We start from the raw sequence: 26,452 nt of genomic DNA on the forward strand, positions 1-26,452 counted from the left end.
GATCTTGTCCTCAATATTATAGACTTCCTGCCTAAACACTTTCAAGAGCTATTTTTAATACATCAAATTCATAGAAAGAATAAACCAAGCTTTTTAAAAATGCTCACGTAGCTAAAGAATCAGTCCTCTTTTGTGCAGTAAAACTCCTAGAGCGAGACCTCATAGGCCAAGTTTCCGCCTGCAGCACTACTTTTTTTTATGACTACATTAAAAAAAACAATGAAAATAGGGGACCGACTGTGAAGCCCCAACAGACCCTTAAAAACCACATTGCACTACTATGTGGCATGGTAATATTATTTAGCAGCAGGAATAAATCCCTTACTTGTTCCAAAACAGACAATTTCATAAATAAATTAAATTTGAAATATTTTAATTCTGTGAATATTACCAATATACCTACGTCTGCTTGTTAAAACTCTGGTATTTAGAAATAAATATTTGTTGAAATGGGTGTTTTGAGGCATTAAATCTCTCCAAGTTGTGTCTTCTCTATAAGGTGGTACCAGAGACTGAGATATTTTTTCATAAGAGTAAAAAGAAAATTTCTGCTAGAATGAGGATTCCGCATTTGCAGTATTAGAAGGAAGCATTAATCTTCCAAAAGGTATTTCATGTTTACAATTACTTTGTTGCATTTCTCTCTATTCATAAATATACACATATATCTATCTCGTCAATCTGATCTTCGGTTTGATGAGATGGCTAGCATCACCTTGGTCAATATTAACCTCTTGGGTCACAACATCTGGATGTTGATCAAAATGAGTCAACATCTGTTTGTTATTTTGTATATGTAGAGAAAATATTGCCTCTTGTCAATTAAATACTTGGCAGCGACTTTTCTTCAAAAAGACACTAGCAAGTCTTATGTTATCCTTTACCACAAGTCTCCCCCACTCTGCCTTTTAAGAAACCTGCCACAGTCTTTTAAATATGGCATATATCTAGAACCCATGTATCAAAATGGCATGGTGCCATGATTTGCAAGGAATATTGTGGTCAGCAAGGAAAAAAAAAAAAAAAAAGCATGCTTTCTAATCATTCTCAACAGTTCTAATGCCAGTATAAGCCTCTCCTGGCCCTGACTGGTTTTAATTTTGCTTCATATAAGGAGGCAAACATATTTACCAGATGTTGTCCTCCACTCTAAAGTTGCTTTCCAAATCTTTGGATAAATTACAGCTAGACTTCAAAGAAGTCTGTTACAATTACCTCTCAGACTTTGTCATTTTGCAATAAAACCAAAAAGAAAAACTATTGAAAAGTATTGATAACTATTAAGTATAGCATACAAAATGAAATTGTATTTAAACATTTTGAAATGTATTTCAAGTTACAGCTTTCTGCCGCAATGCATTCAATAAACCCCTGGGGCCAGTTGTTCAGCTGATGTAAATCAACGTAGCTTCACTGGCGGCAGTGCAGCCACACCAGTTTACACCAGTTTAGGATCTGTCCATTCCTATCTAACCGTGGCTCGGCTGTTGGGCTTCATTTTTTCCAGTCCACTTGGCAAGTATATAGACATAAATATATGTATGCATGTATATATGTATGTATGTATACGTGTGTGTATGTATGTATTTCTTCCTCCCTAAACATTGCTATGATTGACCATGTGTGGATGGTTAGTAAGGGGGCAGAGAGGGAAGCAGGGGCAAGGGTGCTGTGTGGGAGACTCGGTCTTGTACAATTTTCTTAAACAAAACTGCTTGTTTGAATTCCCTAAAACTTTTGCTGAGGAAAGACTGCAGAGTCCACCCCAAAACGTTCCTGAGGGGGGCTGTATTTACAGCCCCAGAGGGTTTCACACAGCAGATGCAGCAGAGCGGGGAGCTGGGGAGGGACCTCCTGTTGTCCTTCCACTTTGCCTCAGCCTGCGCTTGGGAAGATCCTTTGCAGCAGGGAAAGCGCTACGGGCATCTGCGGCTTGTGTATTCCTGCTGGTCACTGCCAAAGAGGCTGTTTGCTGAGACGTGCTCTTTTGCTGCTGAGACATGGACACGTTTCCCTCTGGCCAACAAGCAGCTCTCTGGTAACGGCCGCCTTCGGTAGTGACTGTCCAGAGCTGCCCAGGACCAGCTGAGATGAATGGGCCCTGTTTCCAGCCTCTGAAACCCTGCCTTCTCCTTGGGCTAATCAGATTAAGTTAATAGTATAATCTTGTTCATTTTTTAAAATTGGAATCTGTCTTTTTTTAACTTGCGCTACTTTTGCTTGCCTTTCATTGCCTTAAATGAGTTTCTTTATAAAAGCCTAGAGAGCTTGAGGATAAAATTTTCAAAGAATGCTTTGAAAGTAAGACTTACTTAAACTCCAAGTGACTTGGTTGCTTTCTAAATTTTACTCAGGGTGCATAACCTCCAGTGAACTACAGTTTTCCAGAGTTTATGGTGTGCTAAGAGCACTAAGAAGATTTTAAAATTGGATGAGTGGAATCCACCAGTTTAGCCTGACTTTTTTTGTCAGGCTGAAAAGCAGCCTTCCCAGGAAAGTAACTAGAAAATAACGAAGGCGTGCTACTACTAACCTCTTGCACTTTCTTACCAGTTGACAATAAGCTCCAGAGATCCCAAGGGTCACGCCGTTTCATCACCAGGTAAACAAGATTGTTTATGATCATGTTTTCAGCAACCACTTAAAAGACGAACGCCAGCAGCATTCCCTTACCTGTTGCGCAGCTTGGCCCTGTGTAGGGCCGGTAGCAATTGCAGTGGTAGCTCAGCCACAGGTTGGTACAGCGTCCCCTGTTCTTACAAGGGTGAGTTTCACACCAGTCCTTTTTAGTACATCCTGTCCTGACATTTAAAGATGATTCAGGTGATAGGTTCTCTGGAGTAATAACATTCAAGTCTATTTCAATGTCCTGGAGACAGCCTACAAATGAAGGTGCAGAACGTATATTATAGGTGTTAAGCAGAGAGTTGCCGCTAATATTCCCCACTGGTAAGCCGCCCAAAAACGTGCTCTGAAATGCAAGCATCACGTGATCGTTATCTATCATAGCAGACGTTTTATTGAGACATGATTCTACACAAGAGCTGTCAGGCAAATTAAGAGTAACAGCTCTTGCCAAGGTTACCTCCACGGAATGCCATTCTCCATCACTGACATTATGTGAAATATGCAAAAGAGCCTGTGGCTGGTTATTGACTTGCACGGATAACTGTAAGTAGCCATTCAGTAACTCCAGCTTCGCAAATGTGTTTTTCTCCCCTCGGTAAAACAGCAAAGCCGTAGGTTGCACAGTCTGAAACCTCAGGTTTATGTTATAGAAAAATTCCTTTTTAGGAGTCACAGGATTCTTCAGCAAAAGGAAACTGTTTCCTTGAAAAGAAAATGTTGTTACGGTTTCACAGTGCCTTCCAGTATACCCAGGTGAACACACGCAGCTGAATCCGTGTTGGCCATTTTTTAAATGTGGGATACATATTCCATTGTTTTGGCATTGCTGATCAGTACAGCCACGGAGGACTTCTGTACAGTTCCAGCCACCATAATAAATCCCTTCTTTGTCTGCAGGTGGGCAATGGCAAGTGTAATTCCCAGGAAAATTCTCACAGATTCCACCATTTTGGCAAGGGTTCGTGTAACATTCGTTGATGTCTTCATCACAGTGAGTACCTGAAGAATAAGCAAAGAATTAGACATTTTGGATTGGATAATTGGAGCCCAAAATGACATTTTTGATAACATGAGTTTTATTAAATTTTCGTTAATTAGAGGGGAATGTCTTGATTGACTAACAAGTCTAAACCATGTTAAATATAAAAATACTATTCACATGCCATGGTTTTCTTGTGCAAAGAATTATATAAACACCTTAGCGATAATCACATTTTGGAGAAAACTGGCAGTTTTGATACAGATAATGTGATGAAGTTGAGATAAACATCACCTCCAAAAGATGCGCCCAAGTAATTGTTTCCCACCTATTCTGTGGCGGATATCTAGAATGCTTTGAGAGGAGCTGAATTATTTATCACATATAAAAAGCCAAGAATTGTTGCTTAATTCATATTCATAATACAGTAAGTTGATGAGTCTGCTGGTCTTTTCTTCTCTTTCACATTCATTCAAACAGTAGAAGAATTACAGACTAGTATTCCTGGTCCCATATGAAACATCTTAGAGCAACGATCTTCAAGAGAGAGCCACAGGACTTATAAGTACTATATGATATAGTGGGACAGACTGACAAGTAGGCGAACATCCCTGCAAAACGTATGCACAGCAAGCTGGCTATCTGAAGAACTAAATTTGGAGAGTGAGGAGGGAGCTGCGCAGTGTGACAATAAGAAATCCAAAGAACTTAAACCTACATCCTATCGGTGGTGTGGGCAAGATGCCGTGAGACGCACCCCATCCACCATGAGTGAGCAGTTGCTGCACTTCAGGGTTAGGTGCGTACTGCAGTTATTCACAAATGAACAATGGATCTCAATTCTTCCAAAAAAGAGGCAGCGGTGACTTCTGGTCCGCCAGCCATGGTCTCATACTGTGTGGAGAGTTCACCTGGGACGTGATCTGAGAGAAGCTCTTGGAGGGGTTTGAACCTGTGTGTCCCAGCAGAATATTCCTGGTACCGTGTATCTACAGTGAACTTTCTTTACCTCTCCTATACGCAAAATATAAAACAAGAAAAGATGAAAGGAATATTTTCTCAAATGTGTCAGAGCTCGGTGATGAGAGAGCTTCTGTAGAAGATGGGCAATACAGACTCATATTTCCTCCTCTTGCATATAATTCTCGGCTTCTGGTATATTGGGTAAAAGGAGAGCTCCTCATCGCAACTTCACTGTAATTTGATAGATGTGACCCAAGTATGTCTACTGGATCACACTTCACAAAGAAAAACAAATCTGTTCCTCTTGTAAAACTAATCTGTTTATCCCGCTACACTGTCGTTCATCTATAAAGTGGTAATTATAGTAACTTCTCCCTTGAGCAATCAAGTGACCGATATCTATGCAATGGATCAGGGAAAATGTGTTTCTTATCTCCCTTGGAAGCAGGCAAAATATCCAAATACTTTTTTGAAAACTCGTGCTAAGTACAACTCCTAATATTTCCACTTCTCTTCACAGTTATTCTAGAGGAACATAAGATATACTTTGTAGTCAGTTTTCAAACTAGTATTACCAGCACGAAGCAGTTAATAGATGTAATTATGTCTGTCTTCACAGCAAAACTGGTGCCTGTAAATTAGATAATGAGGTATGCTGAGACTCACCGAGCTGCAGCTAGGTACCAGGCACCACACCTAATTTTACATACAAACTCGCATTGAGCTTTATTTTTACAGTCAAAAAAAAGCAATTTTTCACAGAAAATTACGAAGCAGCATTCAGTCACAATAAATTGCTTCAAATAACAGTAGATAAATGTAGTTACTCAGCCTAATTCCTTGCCTGTCCACTTTATTCAATCACAGTTGTAACTAGACCCATCTTGGAGAGTGGTAAATTACAGGAGAGCCAGAAGGGAACTGAGAACTGGTTGAGATTTGTTGGAAAGATTAGCCAGAGTGAAGTGGTCGTAGCATGTATATAAAAGGCTTGCTCTTTTGTGATCCTCCTCACTCACCAGTCTTCAGCTGGAGCATATAGTCTCCACTTGAAGCTTCAGATTATCAAACGCAGCGAGTGCCGTCTCCCTGCTCTGGCAGTGGGGTTTGACAGCAGCAGTCTCTCTCGGGTTTCCAGCCAGGCTCATATTTAGTCCAACGTGAGATGTCTATGTATACCTTAATGTGTGGTGGCACCTGGCAGAAATATGACTCATTGGGACTGACTTTCTCAAAGTGAAGTGCACTTCCCAAACCGTTACTGACCGGGGGCCAGAGCGATGCCTGCTTTGCCCAGTTTGTGGCAATTTCTGTGTTAGCGACATGTGCTGCTTTTGCTATTCTGGTATATGAAAAGTGAAGTTACTGTGAGCTGTTTGCTGTTTTGGTCAATGTTTTAGTACATCTCCTGCCTGATATTGCTCCCTTCCCTGCTTTGACATCAAGAACAATGTGTCCACAGGTCTTGTATACAACTCAGTCTTAACGTGACAGCTGTAGAAATGCACGTCTCTTGATTTTTGTGTCAGAGATAAAAAATCAGAGCAGCCTCGAAACAGTAGGATCAGGGATGTATTAGCCTCGTCATAGGGCTTGAGAGCAGTCAGAGCGTGCTTAAGGATCTGTAGACTAGGAGCCCCTATAAAACCTTTCCTAGAAAAAAATCAGCATAGTGAATGGCTAGATATTTAGGTGCTGTGTTCTCAGTAACGCATGATGACTCTGTGTATATGTATTACCCCAGGGCACCCACGAGGCACCACCTTTGCCTGGGAGCTTGTGGTCTGAGTCACGCCTTGCAATAGTGGCTTGTCTCTGAACGGATGAAACAGATGCATCAACTGAACCCAACTTTACAATAATGTTTAGTGCCTGTGTTGTTCTCTACTTCATAGAATCAGCCATAAAAATAATGAAATCATTTCAGGAGAATCTAAACTTGGAAATCATATATGTTTCTACCTTTAAATTTAGCTAACACATTTGATAATAAAAGCATCAATGTCTAACAAAGAAATAAATCTAGTTTTACGAGGAGGTGCACATGTTGTTGTTAGTGTATTCCTTGCCTATAGAAAATGAGTAACACCAGTTACTAAATGCAAAGTGACTATCACAGAGCCACTTAAATACGAGCAATTTCATAAGCATTTCAGTGTCTGAATACAATGCTTACTTTTTAAGTAATGATGTTAATAATACATTGCAAAATAATTATTTTGCAGAGTTGTGTGTATATATATATAAACACACGTATATACTTACATCTGTGTGCCTACAATTTCATAATAAGATTAGCACGAAAATAAATATAGGTCACACCAAAAGACAAATAATAAGCTGGGTTTTTTCATACCAAGAATAAATAAATCAGCTGTTCTTACAAGCAGTGTTGATATTGCTTGTTATCTGCCAATTGCTATACAAGCAAAGACCGCTGTCACTCAAGATAAAAGCACTCTAGATAAAAGGATTAGTCAATATTTATAGAACTGTATAGGCAGTTCAAATAGCTCAGGTTGGAGGAGAAGTTTAGCATGTAAAAAAAAGTATTCTCAAAAGCTGTAAGACATACCAAATCCAATTGCAAGGGGAACTATTCTTTTCTTTTCGGTGGTTACACACGTTAGCTCAGCTAAACGTATTTTTGTTTTTAAGTGAAAAGTAAAGTAAAACCATTCAGCATTTTCTCTTCTAAATATATTACACACCTACCTAAAACTTCAGATAATGTGAATATTTTAATCGTATTTTTATAGATAATTATTATTTTTTCCTCCTGCAAAGTTTTATTCAAAACAGAGATGAAACAGCTCCTTTGACTCAGTTTGATAACACCACTCATATCTGTCTCCTTTTTTCACTTACACGTTATTACTATAGGGTAGCTATTTTCTAACTGTTAACCTCCTAATTAAACTATCTGTTTCAAATTTAGCAGCAAAGGTTTCCTGCAGAAGTAGGATGACCAAAGCAATTAATCAAGCATAATTCTGCCAAATGCCACTAATTTTCATTTTTAATTAAACAATTATAAAAGTATTATCCAAGTTACACTTTTGATACACACCTTTGGTTAGAAATCTGTTTACAGCTTTCTGCCTTTTCAGTACCTTGACACGATATAAATATCAAGCAAGTACAAGCAAGCAGTCTGGATGGATACTACACGTTCAATACAGTCTAAGTACACATATAATTACACAAAAAGAAAATATTTACCTGTAAACATGGTCATTAAAATGATGTAAACCTGTATCCTAGTTGCAACCATATTTTTCTGAAGGTAAAAGATGGTTTAGCACTTAAACAGTCCACAAGTTTCTGTAAGTTTCTGTAAAATTCAAACCAGTGCTTAATATTTAAAGGCTTCCTTTCCAGGATTAGCTTGCTCCACTTCTGTACCTGCTGATGTAGTCTGATGGTGTATTTTGTCCAAGCCAGATCAACAAGGCTTAAAGTAAGACTCATTAAACTGCTTACGCAATAGATATGTATTCTACTTAAATTCTTTTTCAGCATGTTCTGTCCAAGTGTGCTCACACTAAACTTGATCATGTTTCACGGAAAAGCATATCTTTAGGACCCGTTCAAACCTCATTTGTCACTTTTTGTTATTTTACAAGGTGGTGTTTTTTAAGACTGTATTTTCTTTCATTTTCAAGAGGTTTGTTAACCCAGATCAACTCTTTCATGGTCACTGTCATTCAGACAAACTGTACATCTCAATAAGCAGATAGAAAAGACCTAAAATTGTATCTAATGTCTTTATTTTATGAAGTATTTTTGTTCCATTGGCTGTCATTGTACTGTTGTACTATTATGTCTGTAGATTTCTGAGTGTGCTAAAGACAGGAAAAAATAATTTACTAAAACATTTTCTTTTTTCACCTCTTGAACAAGACATGATGATTTGGACCTAATTTAATGAGAGGAAAATAGAGTTCAGGAGATTGAACTACTTATTTCTGTGACAAATTAAGCAGCATACTTTTTTTTTTCTTTTCATTACACTTTATTACATGGTGAATTGCATAAAATATTGCTAAAGCACTATCTCTTTGTGTAATTAGTGAAATTATAAAGCAAGAGAATCTTTCCCCAGGTTGGTATTTATAACATCCAAGTGGCACATAGCAAACCATGGATTGGGATCTTTGTTTTGGCAGCTTTACATTTTAAAACTTCAACAGTGGATCCTGAAGCCTCTCTCAGCGTATCCTCAAGAAAGTGTTGATTTTTGGCAAGCGTGTTTCAATTCCTTCTTCTTCCTCAAATCATTTATTCATTAATGAGGATATTCCTGATCTCTTGTCAGATTTGTTTCTAGGTTCACCAAAAGACTCTTATGCAGGATACAACTTTGGATTCATCTAATCTACAGCTCACAATTGCTTTTATGGTGGTACTCAGAAAACCGCTTCTGCTTCCAGCCTCTGATACAGACATTGAGTCATTTTTCCAACAATAAATTCAAATACCATGTGATAAGAATGTCATCCAGACTCTTTGAAAGGTAGGAAGCTTCAAACAAAATGAAGTTCATTTTGATAAATTAGCATGCATGTGCTTCATTAGTAGTGCTAGTAAGATGTCTCACGTAACAGCTTGAAGTTTAATATGCATTTTTATTTTGAAAATAACAAGAAAAAGTTGGAGGTTCTCAGTAATGGTCAGGCGCTTTGCCTGATAAATGTTCTGAGGAAAGATTATGAACATATAGACTGTCAACAAGTTGGGACAGGCACACACTGCTACCGCTCAGTGAAAACACGGAGTTGACGACACTCGGAGACACTGGAACTTCATACCAGGATATTTAGCAAACTGCCTGAAGCCATGTCAGAACTGCTGGTGGGTGTTTTCAACAAACCTGTCAAGAACAAGTGGGTTACAGAAGGTGGCAGTTACTCTAATTACAGTAAGGGTTTGATACTGTCTTTAATAACATTTTCATATACAAACCAAGGAGAAAAATCTATGTGAAACCATAAAATGGGTATAAAACTTATGTAATCCTGCCCAGAAAGTAATTGTTAGAGGTTCCTCGTCAAACTGGGCAGCTATATTGAGTATGGTTTGGGATTTTCCTGGAGCTGCTTTGGTCGGTGTTTCCATAAAAGATGTGGATGATGGTATAGAAAGTTTCCTTATTAACTTGTCTGGTAAAGCAGGGTCAAGTGAAACTTTTGAGTGTGTTAAAGACAAAATTACCTTTATAGGTGAACATAAGAAATCAGAGAAATGGTGTGAAATATATTGGATTCGATTCCGGAAGGACTCATTCAGTTTCTATAGTCTCAGGCCAGAACAACCAGCAATCAGGTGGAACAATAGTTCAGTTTACAACGCCTTGGCCATGCCTTAGCAGGAATACTGAGTCCACTTTCACTGCACTGCAAGGAAGATTTGGACCAATTGGGAAGAATTCAGAGGAGAGCAACGACCATAACCACGGGCCTAGAACATATGACTTGTGAGGAGAGACTAAAAAATTAGGACTGTGCAGTCGAAAGACAAGCAGAGGAAATGGGACACGGTAACATCTTTCAGTACAAAAAACAGAGCATGCTGTTCCCTGAGACCGTAGCAAACAAGCAAAGAAGTCGTGTGTTTGACCTGCACCAAGGAAGATCCAAGTGACACTTCAGGAAAATATTTCTAATGATAATAAGGCCGCAAATCTTTGGCATAAAGTATCCACTGGTGGCCATAAGGTCTATTTTGCATCCTTAAAAATAGGTTAGAGACAAAAGTGCAGTGTGACACAAGTCAGCTGACTGTATCTTAGACACACAGATAGCCCAAATGATATCTATATGTCTGTCCCAATTCTATCTTTTTCCATGTTTCTACGACTTCCTTGAATAAAATAATTCCCAGCAACTGAGCTGTAGAGGTGTCAAACTACACCTGCGCATATATGTATCTATACACATACAGGTATGAAATGCAAGCAGGAGTAAACCTTGGAGAAACTCAAATTGTAGCACACCCTTTAGAATATGCTTTATGGGACATGAAGACAAAGAGTTTGCAATATTACTTCCTCCACCTATATTTTACAGTTTTGGAAATGTCTGTTGCAAAATCCTACCTCGGGCAGAAACAACTTTTTTCAAGGGACTCATTAATACTGAGGCCAGCGGAAAGATCTGGCAGAGCGTATATTCTTCAGGGCTCCAGGTCTTAGCAGACAATCACAAAAATTCTAACTTTGCCACATCTGCACTAGTAATTGCAAAGAGATAATTACTCTTTGCTGGAAGGAGGAAATGCACATTCATGAGTGAGCAAGCGCAAGGAAATAAATTGACCATCTTTATGTCATCGTAATTAAAACTCATGCTTCTGGGCATAAATCAGTTGTCATGGAGGTCAGGAAGGAGGTTTTACTCCTATGTACATCAGCATAGAGAAAGTGAGGGGATTTTTTTTCTCCTGCTTTCCTTCAGTAAAGAACTGGCTCATATTGGATGTTGAACTTAAGGTGACCAGTGATCTGATCTAGAATGGCAATTTTTGCTGCTGTCTTAGCAGGAAAAGCTCATGTAAAATGAAGGACAGAGTACAGGGCAGAGCTGGAGCACATGGAAAATTGGATACTTTAAAATAGCAGGATAATAAGCATTTGCTAACATTGGGCTAATTTGCACATGATACCTTTCACACAGAACTCTAATTTTGTAAAGTCATAAGACCTTGCTAGTTATTCCTTTATTGCAGACAAATTCACTATTCTGCTATTTTTCCTCCTGCCATTTGAAATGTACATATAAAGTTAATACTGGCTAGGAAAAAAAAAATTAAAATAGAAATAGAGTTGAGTGACTTGGCTTAATCATTAAATATGTCACTCTAGCTGAGGGGTATGGAATTCATAACGTGCTACATTTAGAATGGCATGTTGTAACTCAATCTTTTTAAATGTTGCTGGCCTGAAGCTTCATAGACTAGTTTGAATTTTCAGTAAAAATGGATTATTTTTTTTAGTAGTAAAACCCCCCAATCCCTTAATCTCTTCAATCGTTAAACATTTTCTGAGCGCAAAAGTACTTGGAAATGTTTTTCCACTTGTTTCACATGTTTTGTGACACCTAAAATAGTTTTCATTTGAAAAAAAAAAAAAAAAAAGAAAATCATGTACATGCTGTAGGTGATTAGTTGTTTAGTGAGATCTGGTGTGTTTATTTTATTTTATAAATATTGGAAACAGCCGACCGAGTTAAGCATTGGCTTCAGCTTCCGGGTAGACCAGCCAGCCTTTTTCACGAGCCTGCTCTGCAGACCGTGAGTGCTCCTTAGGCAAAGTTGTGGGAGTGGCGCAGCCAGAGGTCAGACACGTATAGCCTGTGAATGGCAAGGGGCCATGTCCTAGAAGGGCAGCATGGCAAAACTGTTGCTTGTAGCCTACACCTTCATCCCATATTTCGATTAACACAGCCAGCCATGTGGATCCAATTGTAGGATTAGGGTCTGAATCTGGAGTAAAGAAAAACTTGGTGAAGAAATATGTCCCTGCGTGGCACTCATTTTCCTTTCATTTCCCTACTTTTAGACTCAGCTTTATATATAGGTAAAAGAGGCAGCTGCTGGTGCATTTGACAGATGGAGGTAAGAAAGAAAATCAAACGGTGGCAGCCCAGTTTTCCCAGGCAGCATCCCTCTTGAGTGGGTTTTCTGGCTCCACGAACGTGTCTGTAGCTGTGGCCACACTGTTGGTGTGAGCTAGGAAGGGTCAATGAGAGGAGGGAGAGCATAATTACAGGGTGTGACAGGTTAAAGTGGAGAAAGGCGATTTATGAAGGATGCCATTAAGAAAGAAGACAAAATTGCAGGTAAGATTTTGGAGATTAAAAGAAGAAAAAGTAAAGAAAAATGTTAATAGGAAAAAGGAAATGACAATACGTAATCATTGGTACCCCCAAAGATATGTTGGCCTTTGAGACAGCGTTCTTGTTAGACGCACAGGCATTTATGGGAAGTAAGAGGATGGAGCATGTGTATGTATGACAATTAATCTCTACAGGAAATGTAAGGGATGCTGAGAAAGACTCCAGATCAGAGACAAGGTCTACTCAGAGGTCTGAGCTAAAATTGAGAGTGGAGCAAGGAGACCACAGGAGCAATGCCAAAGACAAAAGACTAAAAAAATAAAATTAGAAAAAAAAAATCATATATTTTTTTGTAATTTAATAAAGATAGTCATGTGTGCTTGACCAGAGAAGTCAATTCACAAAATGTGAGAATTAAGATAGAATCATAGAAAAATTTTGATTGAAAGGGACCTTCCAAGGTTATCACCCGGTGCAGTGCTCCGCTCAAAAGTCAGGACATCATCCAGAGGAGAAATTGGAATAGTGGTTTTCAGAGAATTTGATTAGTTTGTGTGTGATTATGGACCAGATATCTGGAAGCCAAAAAAAGGTATTTGATGTTCTGCTTCTAGTATGTTTTTTGTGTGTTCTTTAAGTTGTAAAAAAGAGTATATATAATTCAGGATTTTTTCATGTTATACCTTTTAGAAAACTGTGGTAAGACTGTCAAATTCAAAGCATTAATGATCTGATTTGCATTTTTTGTAGATTTATGATCTTGTACATACAGATGATGTGTGTGCATTTGAACTGAAGTATATTCAGAGGGATCTTAAAACAACCAATACCTTTGAGTTGTTTAATTAGATCACACAAGGTCATGTTTCATTGACTTGAAAATCTGTTTGGAGCATATGATTCACTTTGGAATTGGAAAACAGATTAATTTTCAGTCCTACAAACACTTACAGGCTTTAAAAGAGTGCTTGCTGTTGATGAACACTTCCATTGAGACATGTATGCTGTGTCCGCTCTCCCCTAAAAGGGATTTTCTACCCAGTCTCTTGTTGACTGCTTCCTATTTCTTTTAAGTGAGGTAGGCAAGCGCAGCCACTGTGCTGTCTAGTGTGAAACGGCTTCTGCCCTGGAAACAGTGCTTGTGAAAAATTCAGTCATTTGCAAGATTTTCTCATTTTATTAAAACCAATGCGAATCTCTGCAACATACAAAAGTGACTGTATTTACATAACTTCATTGTCAGTCCACATTGAAACAAACTGAAAAAGCCAGTAGGCTAGAAAATCATAGTTTTAATAGGGCTTATAGAGCTTAACTGAGAATGGAGACCTGAGAATAGAAAAATATAAAATATGAAAGTGTGAACGTACATAACGTTTATGCTGTGTGTATTTTGAGCTGTGCATAGCATAGCTGTATAAATGGCATGATCTGTATTTTTGCTGTGTATAATTACACTTCTCTATTCCTACAGTATATATTTCTACAGAATTTATTATCACTTTAAATACAGAAAAACAAGTCTTTTACCCTGAACTATCCACTTCTACAATTTTTTTTTGTAAGGCAATTACTCCACCTGATGCATGTTTTCCTTCCTGTGTAAATAGCTGTGACTTGCTATAGAGCTGATGTAGATGCAGAAGACCTTAGACTTCAGACTGTGATCTTTCAGTCCAGTTCCGTATCAGTGGGAATTGCAGGAGATCAGATCATACCTCTTTTCACTTCACCAGTGGTGTTCATTTCTCTCATTCCCTGCAATGTTAGTTCTTTTGCAGTGCAAGAACCCCACTAAACGATGGCTTTGTTTATCCAAGGTTTCATATGCTTAATGCATCTTGAAGCTGGGAAGCATGAGAGCCAAACTAGCTTCACTTTTGCTAGGTCACATAATAATCCCAATGGCTATGGGATAGCATGAACGTCAGCTGAGATTGTGTGTGCTTGCCATGGACTGCTGGATGTCTTATTGGGGGATTTCCTGGGTCATACTATGAGTATGTGATTTAACTAGATTGAATCTAGTTTTTGTATGCCTTATGTGCTAGAGTTAACTCCTGTAGCTGTGCAGACGTGTTCACAGTACAGCATTTAAGTAGTTTTCTTTATTTGTTACTATAGGTAGTGATTTACTTATAGGTGGTGATGTTCTGGCCTCACAAACAGGCCTAATAACAGATTCTGAACCCTCTTTGTTAAGAAAAAAATAGTGCCCATAGGACAGTGACTACAGCCATAACTGTATTGATCATTATGATTCTCTATAATAGTGTCATGTTGTTAACACAGCCAGACTCGAAGAATTACAGCGGTGGGAGAGCAATCTGAATCAGATCCACTGAATCTATTTCTAGCAGTTAATTATCAGCATAAATTAGCTGTCTATACTAGGCTTTTTTCCTTTCTCTGCGAGACTGTTTATTGAAAGTTCATTGTCAGCCAGGGGAAGAGCGTGCTTTCCTTAATCCAGTTCTCCCTACACAATCAGCAGAAGTCCTTTTCTAAGTTAATTCAAATATTTTTTTAAAAGGGATCAACACTCAGGTGATCAGTAAAAGGCTAGCTTAACTTCTTTGAAATTCCCCTTGTACCTGAAAAAAATCAGTCCAGGTACCTAAAGAGAAGCAGGTTGTGCCTTACTGTCCTCACCTCAGAGTTTATTTCAAACAGTGCAAATGAGCAGACATAAAAATACTAGGCTTTATCACTTGCTCTTCCTATTAGCAAACATTGAATAATTAAGAGCTAGATGCTACAGGGAACAATTCATATAAGAGTTTTTATATAGTACATCACATAAAATTAATTTTAAAGCTCACTTTACCAGCTTATTTTTATTGCTCAGTGTCCAAACATACTCTTTATGTCCTTGAGAAGAACTTAGACCTTGGACTTATCAGTGATAATTAATTGCCAGCAAACCGTAAAACTGCTGAGTCCAATCCAACAAAAGCATTAAAGTGATTATTTATTTTTTTCATTAACATTAAAATTGGAATTGTATATATACATACACACATGGGTATACAACATTGGGAAGAGCTCTTCGTACACCAGAGAGTTGTGCTGCCAGTCAGAAGGACCTCAATAGGCTGGAGAAATAGGCACCCTTCAGGAACCTATGAAGTTCTGCCAGCAGCTCAAGGGAGGTGACTCTTCACCTCTGCTCAGCACTGGTGGGACCACATCAAGTCCAGATCTGGGCTCCCCACATACAGGAAAGAAGTGGAGGTACTGGAGCAGGTCCAGGAAAGGGCCATGAAGGTGACTGAGGGATTGGAAAATTTGTCATGAGGCGAGGCTGAGAGAGCTGGGGTTGCTCAGAAGTTGAAAGTAAATTTTAAAGGCAGGAGATAGCATTTCAGAGGTAAAAAAAACATTTAAACTTCTCCCCAGTTCACCTGTTCCTTCCCCTTGAAGAACTATGTATATTGTCTGATCTTGTGAACATGATTGCTCTCACACATGCAGTTCTTCTTAAGACCTGAGCCCATAATTGTGAGGCTCATCTGTACAGATATCCCGCTTTTAAATTTAAAATGCTGTATGTTGCTAAATAATCCTTTATAACAGGTACAGGTGGTAAATCTGAGACATACTTGTGCTGTAAAAATTAAGGGTATTTGGATTCTTTACTTTGTTTCCTCTGTATATGGGCTTGGCAGCATTAATTCAGGAAGGTTTAGAAGATTATGTGTACATGACAGCCCTGAGGATTTCCATCATTGTGATTTTCTTTCCAACTCTTTTTTTTTTTTTTTTTGAAGAGTATAATGACCTATGACAACTAAGCTTTATTCTCTGTGGAGTCTGACATTGCTTCTGTTTAATGGATCAGACAGTTTGTGATACATCAGTACAAGACACTTTCTTCCCCACGTCAACCTGGGGTACCTCTTCAATATTTCCCATCTGTGCTGACCTGTGTGATCAAGAGGTCATGTCCTGAAGTCAAACCCAGAATCGAAACACTCACGTCTACCACGGGCCAGACTATTAATGTAACCCATTTAATTTACATCAAGTTGGAACTTGACATTCAATTTCTCAGTCCAGAAGCAATTATTTTTAAAGGAACATGCCAACAATATTGCTTGGCTTAAAATAGTGAAAGTTCAAAAGGGTAAAAAACATTTCACACCATAAATAAAGAATTGATTATACTTGAAAACAAAGTTTGTAATTACTACTGACATTTCTGAGCCTAGATGAGGTGCCTTTTATGCTTTAAAAACTGATGTCATTTATGCCACTGGCATTATGGGAACCTTATGTAAGGGTCTGAAATAGTCCTTTGCTGGTATTTTAAGGATCAAGAGGAAAACAAGAATATTTTACACAATGCTTGTGTGAAACATATTTTTTTTTGTCAAGCGAGGGTGCAAAACTAATTGTGGGTGCTCAGCCTTTAGAAGAACAGGAATTCCCCTGCCTCCTTTACCCCAATAGCTCCATCAGCAGGACCACTGGCATAATCAGTAAAACTGAATACTTTGGGATGGAAACTTATGTTGTCCTTCTTGCGTGAAAACCAAGCCTCCAAGGTGCTAGCAGATTTTAACTAGGAATAGCCCTGATCTAGGTCATCAAATTACTCTTCTGTATGTAAAACCATAGTGCTTATTTTTTTCCATAGCTCTTACAGTCCTGGGGGGACTTTGCATGATTGGCCAAGGACCAATATCCCTGAACTCCATGTGGAAGTTTCTGCTAATCAAACTGGGTGGTGCAAAAGCTAAAAATTGATGTTAAGAATTTGGACTAGCAAACAGCGTTCATCACAAAATCTTCAAGAAATAGCATCTTCCAGATCAGGCTCTAATGACTGTGTTGAAATATCAGCTAAAGCTAGATTTTGCTAATGTGTAGCAGATGCTCCGCGTAGACAGAATTTCATGCTCCCTCTACCGGCTAATAGCTACAGGAGTACAGAGAACTTTCTTAGTTCTGTAAGAGCTCTTATGTCTCTCAGAGCTCTGCTGGTACCAAAATGCTGATGCTTGTTCAAACAAATGGCATATTTTCACATATTAGGCCAGCTTATACTTTCTGGGGGTTCTAATACAAAGAAACAGTTTCCCAAGTAAAGCCCTTTATCAAGGGTGAAGAAGAATGCTATCCCATTGCTGTAGTTATTTGGGGATGTTTATGTGTGAGAAATGGTATCTCAAAGGCATGTAAAAATCTGTGAGTGTGAAAACAGAGTAGCTAAGCTATATAAAAATGTAACCTCGAGGGAGTTGCATTGCCTCGAAGTGATGAATGGCATTACACCATATATATTGGATGCCATGGCAGGATAACAGCAGCCTGCATACTTTAATCCTAAATAATTTTACTCGTGCGTCTTGACTTTCTATCTGAATAAGGCCAATATTGCTTTCATAACAAATATATACAGGTTTGGCATGCAAACATCACACATTTCCCACTGTCAGAAGCCATGCAATTAAAATAATTAATTAGTAATGAAGAGCAACATAAACTCTGCTTATTACCAAGCTTAGGGATGGCATGCTGCAAATCTTGCAGAAAGGAACGAAGACAAATCTTTTATTCTTTCCACAAAACAATCCAGCCGTAAAACTGTGCACTTCAAAATAGAAAAGATGAAAGTTGTGGACCTGTTTAATTAGTGATCAAAGAAAGGCTTTCTATAAGCAGAACAATAAAGTACTTTGAAGCAGCTATTGCGTATGTGTTTACATATACATGTGTATATATGTGTGTCAGTGCATATGTGTGTGCGTACACAAGTTTATACATACATACATGCATATGGTTCAGAACTCCTTGCCCATGTGCTAGTTCTGACCGAACTCCTCCAGCTTCTCCAATGTCACTCCTGAGTTCCTCCGTTATGGGGGGAAAAGAGAAGTAATGCCTCTTAAATGTTTGGTTGTATAATTTACTGTGTTTCCAATAAACTGGATTTTAATGGGGTTCACAATAGGGAAATTATTAAGGCTGTTTTCAAAATCATCTGTTGAGTAAAACATTGAACTATTAAACTGGGTCATTTTGTTTATCGCTTGACATTTGACCTTAGATTTTCCATAAATTAGAACGTATCGAGGAAGTAAAATATATTAATCCCATAGCACAGGTCTTCTCTTTACTGTCTACTTATTAAGCACTTTCTCCATCTTAGTGAAAACTGTACGATGTGTAGATTTAAAGACAGTTAATTTCTGTTTGGAAAAAAGTTGTGCATCTGCTTGACTTCACAATTTGACTGTAATTTGACCAGAACCATGTAAGCTTATACAGCACAATGCTAAAAAGCATATGCTGTAAAGTAGCTCCTGAGATGGATAATCAAATTCTTAAGACGAGCAAATTTCTGCTGTCAGTTTAGTATGTGCAAGACCTTTGATTTCACCAGCATTTGTGCGTGGTTATCACTTAGACCACACTTTAAACTCTACTTTCATTAGTGGTTGTCTTTGCCATTGGATGCATGTGTATGCAAGAAACACCTCTCTTTAGGAAACTATATAGGACTATCTGTAATGCCAGGGTGTGCTAGACATGTAGCAGTAGCATTAGGATGTATATCAGGAGATACACAGCAGCTTCTGTTTATATTAGGGAAATAAAGGTTACTGCCTTTTCAACAACAAGAAAAGCAGGGCAAAATGAGTCTTATGTTCATTTCCAGGCTGCATTGCACGTTGATAGGCTGGGGCAAAGCAAGCAAGAAATGAAAAGGCCAGAGAAATTGTTCAATAGAGAAAGATGGAACTGAGCGGGTTCATAAGCTCAGCCAAGAGGTGACAAAACTGGATTGTAGGAGACTATAAATATCTGAGGTATGCCAATTAAAAAGGCTAGGAAAGTTTTATTCACAGTATTAAGAAAAAAATCAAAAAGGTGAGTAGGTAGAGCCTGAAGAAAGCCCCAGAAGGAAAATTCTTACTGGATATTTAGGCTACTTTTAATAAGTAGTCAATCATATGATGGAATGACCCACCAGGAATAAATGTCAGGAAAATAATAGGTGCTTGAAAAGCATTATTCCTGCTGCCAAATGATATACAATTGTCGTCTTTTTTTTTTTTTTTTTTTTTTTAAAGCTCTTTCTGCCAGGTACTGGACTTAGAGATTCCTTAAATGTAAGGACATTATCTGTCTGTCTGTTGCAAGATCTGGGAGCTTATGGATGAAAAGCCATTCATACCCTCCTCCTTCCCTTTAAGGAAAAAAGCTTTTCATGCTAAAAAGTGTTTATGTGCAACACTGTTTAACACAGAGAGATGTGCCAGATTCAAAATATCCACTGCTTGCAGGCTCTGTCAATCACGTCGGACTACATTATACAACTTAACATATCAGTGTAACTGGAGAAAATAGATCATAATGATGGGTCAGCTGTGAAATTTTAAAGCATAAAACTCTCTACATGTTCTGAAAATTATATTAGTAGATGCTTCCTACTGTTTTAATTTCATATATTTCTAAGTCAAAAAAAACCCCCACACATCTTCACATTTGTACATTCTTTTGGTGCTGAATAATGCAGAAATGATGGCTGCGATCTCTCTGCATTTCCAGTGCAACTTGCCACAAGAAAAGGAGAGATATTTCTCATGTAATATATATTTCTCATTAAAAGATAGACATTGGTGTATCGAGGCCCAAAGTATTATTCTCAGAGTTGCAAACAAATTGTCAGGTCTGGGGGCTAATTCTCTAAAGTATTGTCATGAAAAGTTCAAGGGCTCCTCTCTTAATGATCATGGTTCAGCTTTTACGAAATTTTGACATGGACCATCATTGCCAGAGAAAATACTCTTCCATCAAAAGGTTCTCTTGTGCAATAGGAATAATAGGCACAAGCTGAAGTTTTCAATAAATGGGGTCCTCTGCATAGTTGGCACCCATGCTAGGTGCATATTTTGTACCTGGGATCTGAAATTATTTCAGTCTCTACTTGGAGCATGTTAAATATGATAACTGGATCTACTGATGTACAAATACACCCTCCATGGGTTCTTGTGGGACTCCACTGTTCATAAGGTTATATCATACCTTATGATCCTGTCGGACCTTAGTCTTTTTTTCTGGTTTTCTGAAGTGGGGATAATACTTATGTACTTCACAATAACAACATATGACTGAATTTGCTTATATGCATGAAATGTTCAGAGTTTAGTGAGGCTAAACCCAAGCTGCAGAATATTGTAGTAAATACAGAAAGATTATCAGGTGGTATCAACATCAGTTAGAGACACATGCTGCTGTTTTCTGAAGTGTCTCCCACCAAATTGGAATTCTTTAACCAGCGATAAACACTAGGTAACCATTAGAACAATACGCATTTAAACAATCACTCTTGCAGTCCGCTGCCATGCAGGGGGGCAAGTTAAGTCATAAGAAGATTAATTTTTGCAAAAAATGGTACTACGCTTTCACAAAGTATTTCAAGATATAGGCATTAAGGGAAGAGCTGTCATGAATAACACGAGTCCGTCTTAGCTGCTGTGGTGATTTATATGCCTGAAGAATGTAAAAATTACACCTTCTTGCACTAAATAGTACTTCTTACAGTTGTTGAAGAGGAGTGCTACCTGCAGTATAAATGAAATAGAAATGTCCCATGAGTTCTGTGACGGAACCTGGTAAAGGCATGGCAAATTCACAAATTCCTCCAGATATAGCCTAACTTCAGTGCTGCCATCAATGTTTTGAGGTATGCTTGCTTCATAGGGCCTTTATGTTACAGAGCGTGCAAATTGTGAGTTCAACCTCAGCTCTCCTTCTGGGGGCCTATCTAGAGAAAGACTGATTATACTAACCTAGCAATGAGTCTGGTCTGGGAGCTAATCCACTGAGAAGTGATTAGTGCTTATTGCAAAGAAAGCAGTTTGGTCAATCGTGAATAAAGAGACAAGCAAGAAATTAGTGAATATGCTGCATTCTTGGAGTCTGAAACAATTTGCAAAGCTGTCTGCCTCTTTCCCTGGAGTAGTGCACAGGCCAGGGCTAAAGGACACACTCTGTCATTCAAAGAGAATATCCTGAATTAAGAAATTAAGAAAAAAGAGAAGGAAGAGCTCCATGACAAAGGTAGAGGAGGAGGGGGAACCGAGAAGGAGCCAATTCTGATGACAGTGTGAACAACTCCTTACCAGGATGCTACCGATTGAAGAAATGTTAAATACTAGTAGAGGATAGAATCGTTAAAAGCCTGTCCAAATGTTCTTTCAAGATCAGAGCCTTTCGTAGAGATGGAAAAAGTAGTCCTAATTGACTATTTTTTTGTGTAGGGTTTTTACAGGCAGCAAGTGCCTGCCAGGCCCTGAGGGCATCCTGTGTTGGTAGAGCCCTTGCCTGCACTGGTCTTGTAATGCTGAAGCTGCTAGAGACTGGCTGGGAGCCATGAGAGAAGGTCCTCCTCCCTGTGCTTTTGGAGATCACAGAGTCTGGAACGGAGATAAGGCAGCACTGCAGAAATATCTCTAGGAATGCAGTCACTTCTTTCCCATGCTCAGAAAATAGCAACACTTTTTCACCTGTTGCTGTACAACTGCCCACCATCACAAAGTCAATTTTGTAAGGGAACCTTTCGCAGCAGTCTAACAGCGTAAAAGGGATCCTGTACTGATTGTGAATTGAATTTAGGTGGAAAGAATGTATGTTTGCATCCCTGTTACAGCCTCTCTGTGGTTCTAGAGTGGTACGAAGCCTATAAATACATCAAGCCCTAATTCTGTTTTTCAGTGTTTCACATGCGTAGTACTCGTATTTGGAAGGTCTCCTTCAACCAGCTAACCTTGAATGGGTGCTTGATAGTAGCAGCATTTTACTTCTTGAACCTTTGCTTGTACAGGAATAATAATTAGCTAACAGAACCTCCAGACCTGTTAATTTTGAACTCGAGTGCTCGTCTTGCCTGCAGGAGAAGCCTGAGTCCCACTGAAAAGATGAGAGGCACCCTTGCCACCTTCTTAATTTAAAAATTGTCTTTTCTCTCTGTGTCTCTTCCTTTTTTATCGTCGTTCCTTCCTTGAACAGTCTTGTCTTCTTCTAAGGACTCAGAATCAAGAGAAAATAAGCTTTTAAACTTGATGGCTCGCTATGAAATAAAGGGAATTAACCTGGTGTAATGGTGGAATGATTGACTACCGTGGTGTGAACAGCTGAATGACAGACGAGGAATTAAAGGAAAAAATAAAATTTGGAGTTTGGAGACAAGATGAGAACTCTGCTGTTCATCTGCTTGATTTCATTTTTGTAAGACTCACAGCGCTTTATATATCTAAGAAAGACGGTAGCTCTGTGATGATTGTACTGATGGTTAAGAAGGGGATTTAAAAAATAAAGAAACAAAAAATATATGTATGGATGTTAAGCTTCCCAATTTGGTGATAATGTGCCCACTATCCCACCCATTACTCATAAATAATATTTACTCCTGTATAATACTGTCACAGGCCAGGGGAGAGGAGACATAGTCTACCCTGTCGTCTGCCAGTAACAGACCTGTGGGCTTCTGTGTTTCCTTCACCCCAGCTTAAATGCAGAATGAGGGTCCAAATGATTCCATTTTTAAGCACTGGTCCCGTGATGTTCACAGTTCAGCATCTGGGTTGAGGTTTTCTTTAGTTAGTTGAGTGTTCAGTGCTCTCCCATACCGGCCATTTATCTGCCTCATCTTTTGGCTCCAGGAGACAGCTACTTTCCCCCATGCATATGCCAGGAATTCAATACACATACGACACCAGTCTGATCATATCATTTTCTCTTGCAGCAGTCCAACAGACTGGGAAAAGGGCCAAGGAGATTTAAAAGGGAAAAACAGAAAACAAGGCAAATAAACGAAAAGGCCAAAACACACTTAGGAATTCATTATGCCGAAGCAAGCGGCAGTGCTGGTGGCACAACTGGCACATAGCGGATAACAAGACGCCAGAAGTGGTAAGGTCCCCAGCAGCCAGCGCTCGTCTGCATGCCAGCAGGCAGCAGGCACCCTGCCTACAAACGGGTTAGTGGGCTCTACTCCTTCTACACTCATTCTGCTGAAGCAAAATGGATGGTCTTATCCCTGCTGGCAGCACTGCCCCACCTGCCTGGGGACCACGGGCAGCACTGGGAGCCTCACACGCTCCCGCCTCCTTGGGCTCAGATCAGGGCTGGAACGTGTCACTTGACGAACCTTGCAAGTTCAGAGGCTCTTTAATTTTGACATGGTGTTAAGTTTACTACAACCTGGTGAAATGAGTCACTACCAAATCCATAGCTCTGCCCTTCTCCTTTCCCACGTGTTTTCATGAGGATAGTGAAAAGTTTAACCTTTCAAATAACAGTCTTTTTAAAAAATATGCAGTGCTAGAGCAATACAATATATCCATGACATGAAAGGACACAGTGCCAGGGTAACTATTGCCTTTAGCTAGCAGCAACAAATCACAAGCCCTTTAAAAGAAAGACCAATCTATTAAAAATACTGTTGTGCTAGGGGGGCAGAGACCAAGGTAATAAAAAAATCTAGGGCTTGCTACTGCAGAAACAGTGAGACCTCTTGAAATCTGAGTATCCCTGAACCCTTTGATTTAAAAGGGAGATGGAGAAGTTTGAGCCTTCGTAGAATCTGCGCAGAAATTTTCTATCTTGGATCTAGGATAAGGCATATATTCAATGGCCTCAAAGAGTTCCTAGCTGGGCTAAAGTCTGGGATTTTTATTTTTTGCTTTTTAAGTTTAAGAATTAAATTGTATAAATAATTTTCCTTGCAGGTTTGTTCCTTCTAAGACTTTTAGTAGGACTACTGACTATTTTTCAAGTTACATCAACAATCACCATCTATAATAAGATACTGCCAGATAATATTTATTCCTTTCTCCCATCTGGGAGGGGACACATTTTATCCTGACATAGGCATGTGTTTAGGCTCCATTATCTCCTGCCCTTGCAGCTAAAAAGTGTAGTCCAAAAGGTAGATACTCTCAGCTTTTCAGTTGGATTGCAGTAATTTGTTTGCAATCTTATCCAGTGCGTTCAAAGATGTCACTTTATGCTTGTTACAAAATTGTCAACTGTCCTCAATTTAATGACATCTTTCCATTGATTTCAGTGGCTTTTGGATCAGGCCCCTGCAATGCAGGGTATGTGGATTATTATTTCTTCATATTACCCTGAACAGTGAAGTATGATTATAATGTTCTGCAAGTGCTTTACTGAGGAAAGAGGCATAATAAAATACTGAATGTAGTTAATGTGATTAATTAAAGAAAATCTTTGTCCTGTTTCAATAGGAATCTGAGGCTTTATACCTAAAGCATATACAACTATTCAGGTGTTAAGGCTGGAAGAATTACTGACCTACAGCTGCAGAAATGTAGGACTTTGGCTGTCAATGAGATGTACTGATACTCAGAAGAAAGGATGTGACCTTTTTCCCAGCTGACTGTTAGTTCATATACACTAGATAAGCGCCCAGTGATCCTGATCAGGGATTGATCTGCTACCTTGAATCATACTACTGCTGTCAACTCTAATCCTAAATCTTCCTTAATTCCCCTTTAAAACATATGATTTATTTATTATTAATTTGGCTGTAAATGGAGAAATTACTTGTTACCATCAGAAGTGAATGTTTCCATTCCACGTTATAGGCTTTTGTCAACACTTCTGACATACAAGGAAGTTGAGGCTCATTTTGAGCATTTTCCATTTCCAAATTACCTGAAGGATGGAGAAGGGCTGGAGAGAAATGTGCAGTGTTACTGGGAGGACTGGGGACATTGGCTGCGTTGTACTAAGGGCTGCTAGAACAAAGCCCGGGAGCCCAGGATGCTAAGTGCCACCTAGAGCGATCCTCCTGTCTTCTGTACAAACACGTACATTGCTTGACTAGATTGTATCTCACACAGGCTAGCAAGTAAAGAGTTTAAAATTTAGGCCCTGCTGAAAAACAGAGGCAGGAGAGGAGGTGACAAGAGCAGCAAGACTAACCTTGTTTTGCCGTTACTTTGCAGCATGTTATGAAATGACATTTCACATGCAGCTTTTCCAGCCATCCCTGTTAAAGATTACGTTCTTCCTGCCTCCAGCTGTCTGGACACACTGTTTGGTAAGAATAACTATTTTGTTTTTTTTCTAATGAAAGTTATACATAGCATCCAACAGATACATGGGTAACTAAACTTACATAAGGTTTTAAAAAATGTAATGTTATTTGCATATAAAGTAGCAGAAATTTCAGAGTTTCCAAGACTTTTCTCAGTCTTGCTTTGGAGAGTCCTGCATTGTGATTTAGGAGCTTACTTATTGAAAAAAAAAAAAAGTTGTTTAAGATTGATATATTTAAATAGATTCTGACACTCTTTTTCCAGACCAGTTGGAGCCTGTCTACATGGGTCCACTGACTCCCTGGGGAGTAAAAGAGTCCATGCAAATGAAACCAGCAGAATCACAACCCAAACTGGGCAAACAAGCCAGGTGAAGGCAATTGATATGAAAGTGGGACAATAAAGGATGATAATTAAACAAGGAAACACCTTCTGGGTTGCCTAACAAAGCACAGGAGTTTTTAAATCAGGGCAAGAGGGGAGGAAAAGCAACCTGAGAGTTGGATATCACTGGAAGGAAGAGAAAGAAGGGGTGTGTGAGGAGGTAAGGGTGCTTAGGACAGCCTGGGGGATATTGCAAGCTTTAGTAGAGCCCTCAGATTATACTCTCTTAGACAGAACAAAAGTACAACAGCAACACTTAGTGACAGGATAGGGAAGGACGGTTAAGGGGAAGGGATGGAACAAAAGCAAGCAGGTCTCAATGCCACTTTAAAGAGAAATAAAATGGGAATTCAGAGTGGTATCTGTGCTTTTGGTACCCTTTTGTATCTTCTATGTTGCAGATGTCAGTCATGCAACCCACTGGGGGACACAGGAATGTTTGTAAGCCTCTCAGTAGATGAATGAAATGAGAAACTGAAGACTGGTTAAATTAATCTATCTATATGTGCTTTTTTCCTTCAGATGGAAAAAGGGAATGGAGTGACAGAAAAATACTGTGAACCCAGAAGTGTACAATCCAAACCCAA

At 38.9% G+C, this 26,452-nt stretch overlaps 1 protein-coding gene across 5 annotated transcripts in view; it reads right to left on the minus strand.

Moving 5' to 3' along the window:
• The window catches only part of CRB1 (crumbs cell polarity complex component 1), a 114,609-nt gene that overhangs the window by 41,225 nt on the left and 46,932 nt on the right, over positions 1–26,452 (minus strand). For all 5 annotated transcript variants that reach the window (XM_063343880.1, XM_063343884.1, XM_063343882.1 and 2 more), the window contains one exon: positions 2,674–3,627. In XM_063343880.1, the coding sequence (XP_063199950.1) occupies positions 2,674–3,627 (954 nt within the window). The remainder of the gene's footprint in view (positions 1–2,673; positions 3,628–26,452) is intronic.

Source organism: Chroicocephalus ridibundus, chromosome 8, assembly GCF_963924245.1.
Source record: "Chroicocephalus ridibundus chromosome 8, bChrRid1.1, whole genome shotgun sequence".
Taxonomy (NCBI): Eukaryota; Metazoa; Chordata; class Aves; order Charadriiformes; family Laridae; genus Chroicocephalus; species Chroicocephalus ridibundus.